At 70.8% G+C, this 7,265-nt stretch overlaps 1 protein-coding gene across 1 annotated transcript; it reads right to left on the reverse strand.

Annotated features, from left to right (window-relative positions):
• Positions 1–132: 132 nt before the first annotated feature.
• NLRP6 (NLR family pyrin domain containing 6) lies at positions 133–6,620 on the reverse strand. Its single transcript, XM_036030042.1, has 9 exons — positions 6,592–6,620; positions 6,370–6,497; positions 5,612–6,001; positions 5,313–5,351; positions 3,267–5,070; positions 2,657–2,749; positions 1,475–1,645; positions 1,218–1,385; positions 133–805 (listed from the first exon to the last, which is right to left on the reverse strand). The coding sequence occupies exons 1-9, from the start codon at positions 6,618–6,620 to the stop codon at positions 667–669; spliced, it is 2,961 nt and encodes a 986-aa protein (XP_035885935.1). The 3' UTR covers positions 133–666.
• Positions 6,621–7,265: the final 645 nt, after the last annotated feature.

The following is a 7,265-nucleotide window of genomic DNA, read 5'->3' on the forward strand; positions in this document are numbered from 1 at the left end:
ACGCTGATGTTTCTCTCCCTGTCTCCCACCCTCTCTCTAAAACAAGTAAATGCAATCCTAAAAATAATGCAAAGGAGACTTTATTTTCAACGGACACCGCCTGCCCCCATGCCCTCTCCACTCTGGCCTGGCCTCAGTTCCGGAAGGCCTCCGGCAGCCCGTGGGCCCCGCGGGCCCAGCCCTGCCGCCTCGGGGACGGCGTCCCTCCTGCTGCCAAGACCCCAGCTCCAGGGGAGGCACGGCAACCGGCCGCCTTCTGCTCAAGGGGCAGCCCCTGCCTGACCCTCAGTGGCCGGGGACAGAACTGTGGGTCCGTGGGGCCGGCACCGCAGACGGCGACAGGGTCGGTGCGGGTGTTGCTCGGTGCCCAGCACATGGGGAAAGGTCCACCCAGGGCAGGTGCTCAGTCCCTGGGGGTCTCGGCACTGTGACTGCTGCCAGGGACACCGGCAAGGGGGTGGCTGGAGGGCCCCGGCAGAGGGAGTAGGTGGGGACAACGTGGAGGTGAGGGGGAGCAGTGGTGGTCTCCGGCCGTCCCCAGGGCGTGCCCTGCACCCCGTCCAGGACCATGAGAGGGACCCTGTCCATCTGGGCTCCCCCTCGGCACGGGGAGACTGACTTCGTAGGGCTGGCGGCAGCCCTCCTGGCCACGCTGGCCTTCGGGCCTCAGAAGGCTGTGTTGTATCCCTTGGAAGGCTCAGAGTGGCTGTCCAGCGCTGGGTGTGTGATGACCAGGCCTGGCTTCGCCGTCCTCACAGCCCGCAGCTCCTCCAGCGACTGCTCACCCAGCTCCACGGAGGTCAGGCTGCAGCCGTGGACACAGGACGAGGGGGGCGTTGGTTGGGAGGGGAGAGGAGTCCCGGGTGGGGGTAGGTGGTGTCAGGGGAGCCACAGGGGGCAGCCACGGTGCACGGTGACAGCAGGTGGCCTGTCAGGGGCCACTGGAGGCTGGGCAGAGGGGGGGCAGCTGGGAGCCAAGTCTTTGGGGAGCGAGAGGGTGCTGGCTCATCGAGCCAGACCGGCCACGGGCAGCAGACCACACGTGGACATTTGGTCTGGAGGAGCGTCTAGGTAGGGGCTGGGCCAGGGCTGTGGAGGCTGTGTCTCCAGACACTCAGGGGACCCTGGGAGGGGCTCTTCTCCAAGGTCAAGGGGGAGCCCCCAGGCGCCCACCCCAACCTGGGCTTGAGAGGTGTGCCCCCACACCCTTCCCGCACCTGAGGGTCTGCAGGCGGCATCCTGGGTGCTGCAGGGCCGCACACAGGTAGGTCACCATGGGCTCCGACAGCTGGCAGCCGCTGAGATCCAGGGTGGTCAGCGAGGGGCTGAGCCGGAGCAGGGCGACCAGGTGCTGGAGGGCTTCCTGGAGGCCGGGCTGCTGCAGCCTGGGGGACGGTTGGGTCAGGAGCCGCTGGGGGGGCCACCCCTGCCCCGCCCCGCCCCCTCCCTAAGTCCCTCTCGGACCCGGCCTCACCTGAGTGTCTGCACCCGGCACCTGGGCCAAGCCAGGCCGTCGCTCAGCAGGCGCAGGCCCTCCTCGCTGAGCCCGCTGTGGAGGAGGCTCAGCTCGGTCAGGGCGGGGGCCTGCCTCAGGGCCTGGGACAGGTCTCGGCAGGCCGAGTCTGGGAGTCTGCAGCGGGACAGCCTGGGGGCCGGGAGCACAGGGTCTGTGTCGGGCCCCTCCGCCGCCACACGGCACCCCCGCTGGCTGCGGCCCTGTCTGGGGATGTGCCGGCAGCACGGCCTCCCTGCCCCCGTCCCCGCGGTGTCCCCGGGGGCAGGGCCGCACGCCAGGCTCCCCCGGGACACCGCGGCGCGAGAGTGTCAGGAGGAGCCCACGCAGACCCTCCCCCCCCCCCCCCCGCGCGTCCCCTCCATGCACTCGCCCCCCTGGTCAGGGCGACCCCAGTTGGGCGGCCTGGTGCCCAGCGGCCAGGCAGGGAGCGGCTTCTGCTCCTTCTGCCGCTCTGAGCAAACGCTGCGGGGCAGGTGTGCCGACCGATCCCCGTTGGGGTCCCCGTGTGTGCTCACTGGAGACACCCCGTTTGAGCAGAGCTGCCGCGTCCCGTGACACACGGACGGCCCTCCCCATCAAGCCGGGTGCCCGCCGGCTCCCAGGGTGCCCCGGCTCGCCTGCCGGGTGCCCACCGACAGGGAACGCCAGGACGCACTGAGCGCCGTGCTGGGGACCTGGCTGACAAAACGCTCACGGCAGCCCTCTGGGGCCGACCTCAGGCTCTGTTATGGGGTGGGGGGGGCTGGAGCTCAGACGGACTGGCCCGCCCAAGGGGGCAGAGCACAGCCTGGCCTCCTCTGCTGCCCCCGAGAGTCCAGAGGGGCCGCCCGGCAGTTGCACAAGGTGCGGAGCAGCCCCCTGGAATGGGAGACACACACTGCTCCCCCCAGGCCCCCCTCCCCCGGCCAGTGCTCAGCGGCTCCCTGCGCCTGGCTGGAGCCTGGCCAACCCCCTTCCTAACCGGCACCTAAGCCCGTGAGGGGCCGGGGCAGAGCCTGTGGACCTCGGGGCAGGAGACCAGGGGCTCCAGGCTCTCGGCTGTCTCCTCAGCCCTTCCCAGACAGGGACACACCTCTGTCCTCCCCAGGGCACCCTGCTCTGTGTCCCTTCCGGGGAGGGGCTGGCGGCGTGGTCACTCACGTCAGGCTGGTCAGACCGCACTGCTGGTCCGTCAGGGCCTCGCAGAGCGGGTGCAGTGAGGAGGGCTGGGGTTTTCTCGTGCTGCCTTGAGAACTGCGGGGGGGGGAGGGGGGGGGGGGGGAGAGAGGTGACGCCGCCGGCCCCTCCCAGCCCCTCCCTGCTCCCCGTGGTCCTCAGGTGTCTGACCTGCCTGCGTCCTCACCCCAAGCCCAAAGTGAGCCCTCTCACCCGCGTCCCCACGCGCCTCCGCGCTGCCGCCTGCTGGGCGGGGCTGCGAGGCCGGGTCGCCCAAGTTCCCAGTGGGGGGCCAAGCGCCCCCAGCCCCTGTCAGGGCCCCAATGCCTGTTCTCTCAGCAGATGCTGAGCTGCGGGTGGGGCCTGGGTGCCGGAAACAAGGACCCCAGCCTCGCCCGGGGGTCGCGGAGGGTCTGGCGAAGGAGACAGGCGCGGGCAGCCGTCCTGACACACAGTGCGCTTGGGGGTGGGCGTGGAGAGGGCGTGGGGTGGGGGGAGAGCAGGCTCCCCACCCAAGACGGGTCTGCGGCGGGCAGGCGGTGAGGCCCCGCCCACCGCGCGGGCCCGGGAGAGGGGACCCGCCCCCGAGACTCACGAGCCGCTGCTCAGGCTGTTCTGCAGCCGCTTGACCAGGCTCTTCTTCTTCTTCTTCTTCTGCGGGGCGGGCAGCGCGCAGTTCACCAGCCGCAGCGCCTGCCCGGCCGGGCAGCATCGCAGGCAGTAGCTCAGGACAGCCAGGTCCATGCGGCTCAAGCGCAGGCGCTCCAGCGCCAGCTCGCGGTGGCCCCGCAGGGCCTGGCGCACGAAGGCGCCCTCCTGCGTCTCGTACAGGCAGTACAGCAGCGCCATCGAGAAGTCGAACGCGCCCCCCTCCTCCTCCTCGTCCTCCTCCTCGTCCTCCTCCTCCTCCGACTTGGACTCTGACCTCTCAGGGCCCTCCAGCAGGTTGGCGTCCTCGGCCCCCTCTGGCAACACCCCAGGGCGACGCTGGCCCTGCTCCTGCACCCACGTCAGCACGTCCTGCTTCAGGCGCTCCGAAACCACGCAGCCGAAGTGGCGCTCGAGGTCGCGCGTCCTCTCCGCGCTCAGCAGTCCGAAGAGGAAGCGCGTGGTGAGCGCCAGGTGGTGGCGCAGCTCGGGGTCGCCCCGCAGAAGCTCTGCCACTCCGCCCGCCGCCGGCGCCCCGGGCGGTACCTCCCCCTCCTCCAGCACGTAGGAGAGCGCGGCGAAGAACTCCTGGAAGCTCTGGTCGATGAACTGGTAGCTGACCTCGGCCTGGAGCACGCCGGGCAGCTCTTTCTTGCTGAGAAACAGCGTCTGCACCTTGGAGCCATGAAGCTGCAGCCTTTCCAGATCCTTCTCCGTGAAATGCGCCCTGCGCCCCAGGACGCCTTCGCGGGCCAGGCGGCACAGCTTGCGCAGCTCTCCTTGCAGCCGGGGCCGGTCCGCGGCGGGCTCCGGGCTGAGGACGCTGACGATGAAAAGCAGGTACACGGACGTGGTCGTCTTGGAGGTGCGCGACAGGTCCTGGCCGAGCTCCAGCTGCTGGCGCAGAACCGTGCACACGATCCAGCACACGAAGGGCACGAAGCACAGCGCGAACAGCGTCTCGTTCTCCTTCACGAAGCGGTAGGCGCGCTCCGCCTTCCAGTCGTCCTGGAAGTACTTGTAGAAGTACTTCTTCTTGTCCTTGTCGGAGAAGCCGCGCACCTCGGCGCACTGCGGCGAGCTGAGGCGGCCCTGCAGCCTGCCCGGGTCGGCGGTGCGCGTGGTCACCAGCAGGCGGGCCTGGGGCAGGAGCGCCTTGCTCAGGAGACCGCCCAGGACGCGCGCGCCGCCTGCGGCCTCGAAGGGGTCGGTGCAGGTCGCGGTCTCCGCCAGCCCGGGCGCCGGCAGCTCGTCCGCGCCGTCCAGGATGAAGAGCAGCCGCTCCGACTTCTGGAGCATCTGCCGCACGGGCGCGCTGCGGTCCGGGCACTGGTCCAGGATCAGGTCGGCCAGGCTGCACGCGCCGGGCCGCTCCAGCAGCTCCGCGCAGGGCAGGAAGAAGGCGAAGTCCACCTTGCCCTGGTACAGCTTGCCCGCCGCCCAGTCGTACAGGATTTTCTTGGCGGCCATGGTCTTGCCGATGCCCGCCGGCCCCTGCAGCACCACGGTCAGCGGCCGCTGGCCCTCCTCGTCGCGGCTGAACAGGCGGTTGAAGGTGTGGGTGTCTGAGCGCCGGGCGCGCTCCGGCTCCGGCTCCTCCGCGGGCCCCGCGGCCTCGCACTCCGGGGCGGCGCTCTCGGGCGCTATGAGCAGCTTGGTGAAGCGCTTGGAGATCTTCACCGAGCGGGCGTTCCTCTCCTTCACCTTGGCGTGCTGCCGCAGCACGTGGTCACGGTACTTCTTCTTGTACTCTGGGGGCGAGGGGGGGCGGGGCCGGGGATGGGGCGGGCTGCGTCAGCGGACCCCGGTGCCCGCTGCGCTCCCCACCCGGCTCCAGGCTCGACTTCCCAGGCTGCGCCACGACCCCCCAGCCCGCTGGCCCTCCCGCACCCGCTGCTCTCTGGGAGCAGCTGTTGGGGCCAGACCGGCTGGAAGGCACTTGTGTTCCAGCCCAGGACAGCCGAGGGCCTGCGCCTCCCACGCGGAGACCTACCGGACACGGAGAGCTGCGCCGTGGAGCTGGGGCCGAGCCCTGAAAGAAAGGCCTGTCGTGAGGCCACGGGCACTCGCGGTGGGGGGGAGGCAGGGGCGCAGTGGGGGGTCGTGGCCACCCCCAGGGGCACCCGGGGATCCCAGCCTCGGTCCCGGGAACCTGTGGGCGAAGCCTGGGCGGGCGAGGGGCGCGCGGGGCGCTCCTGGGGAAGCGGAAAGGAGGGCGGCTGCGTGCCGGACTCCGCCCGGATGGCAGGGAATGGAGGGGCAGGCATCCGGCGACCCCCGCCCGGCGCTCACGCTGCAGCCGCTGCTCCTTGAGCCAAGCCGCGACATCGCGCGCGTCCGCCCTCTTCAGGGTCTTGCGGGCCACGTCCAGCGCGGGCTCCGGCCCGTAGAACTGGGTCAGCTGGTCGGCGAGGTCCACGGCGTCCGCCCGCTCCAAACGGCCCCACGGGATGCTGCGGCCGTCCACCGGCGCGTCCCGCAGCTTGTGTCGGAAGCGCTTCAGCTGCTCCTGGCTGAGGTCCTCCAGCGCAGCAAGCAGCAGCTCGCGGGCGGCAGCGGCGCGGGGCTGCACGCTGCCGGCAAGCGGGCGGGCGGGCCGATCAGCACGTGGGCCCGTCCGGAAACCTCCCCTACCTCGCCGCACCCCTGACCCGGAGTCCCGGTGCCCACGGTGGGCAGGGACTCAAACGCGCCGGGATCTCCCCAGGTGGCTCCCGGCCGACACTGTGCCCGGAGGAGAGTCCTCCCCTCCCAGGACCCAGGTGGGGTTTTGCTCCCAGGTGTTCCCACACTTTGCCTGTGAAGGTGTCGCGGCCTGGTGGTGAGGTGGGTGCACTCCAGGGTGGGCACCGGCCACTTAGGGGTGCCTCTCTGCTTCCCACCTCCCCTCCCCGCACAGTGACTTTCACAGGTCTGGCCTGGCCGGGCCAAAGGCCCCAGCCGAGGTGGTGAGGACGGCTGTGCCCTCTGCCTCCCTGCCCTCCCTCCCCTCCCCCGGGGCCTGGGGCGGCACAGGCTGTGTTCCTGACTCCCGGCCGCACCGCACTCACCCCCAGCCCGGGTCCTTGCGCCCCGGTCGGCGGGGTCTGCGTCTGAGCACCCCGTGGGGAACTGACCCTGGGAGGGTCTGTCCCTAGAATCTGGAGCCTGGGGCCGTGGGGGAGGGCGGGGGCGGGGGCTGTGGAGCCCCGGGAGCCAGCAGGGTGAGGCCCCCCACCCAGAGGCCGAGACCGGCCAGTTCCCGAGTGGCCGCTCTGAGGGGCCGCACTCACCTGGAGCGGGCAGCCTCCGGCTCCTCCATGGTCACTGGCCCCCAGGTCCAGGTGACCCCTCAGCACCGGGACTGCAGCCAAGCCCAAGGGGGCTGTCCAGCCCCACCCATGCCCCAGGCCCCGGGGCTTTAGCTCGGCTGGTGCTCAGCCTCCGCACACCTGTGAACCAGCCCTCCTTCCGAGCTCTGCCTGGTGACCTTTGAGCTTCTCCTCCCTTTTATTCGGTTACTGTTCCCCAAGGACCCGTAGGGTGTGGCAGTGAGGCCTGGCTGTGAGCAGGTAACTCTGCAGATCAGGGTGGACTGCATGGAGGAGGCGGCTGGCTCAGAGCTAGGTTAAATCCTGAAGGCAGGGCGGAGAAGGGACTTCCGCAGTGGAGGGGGACAGAGCAGAGGAGGGGCTGGCAGGGTTTCCAGGGAGAGGAAGGCTGCCACGGGGGCCAGGAGACGATGGGACAGGGAGGACCCTGGCTCCCTCCTTGAGCCTCCCAAACCAGGCCCGGGCAGCTGATGGGGAGCAGCCTGGGTGTGCGGAGGATGTGGGGCTGGTGGGGACCCCAAGGGACCATGTGAGTGTGGGGCTCTCCTGACGGTGCCCGCCTGTGTGCGCATGTCACTGCCTGTGTGGACGTGTCGGGGACTGGCTCCGTGTCTGGGGACGAGGGGGGCCCTCAC

The sequence above is a fragment of the Phyllostomus discolor genome, chromosome 6 (assembly GCF_004126475.2).
Source record: "Phyllostomus discolor isolate MPI-MPIP mPhyDis1 chromosome 6, mPhyDis1.pri.v3, whole genome shotgun sequence".
NCBI classification, from domain to species: domain Eukaryota; kingdom Metazoa; phylum Chordata; class Mammalia; order Chiroptera; family Phyllostomidae; genus Phyllostomus; species Phyllostomus discolor.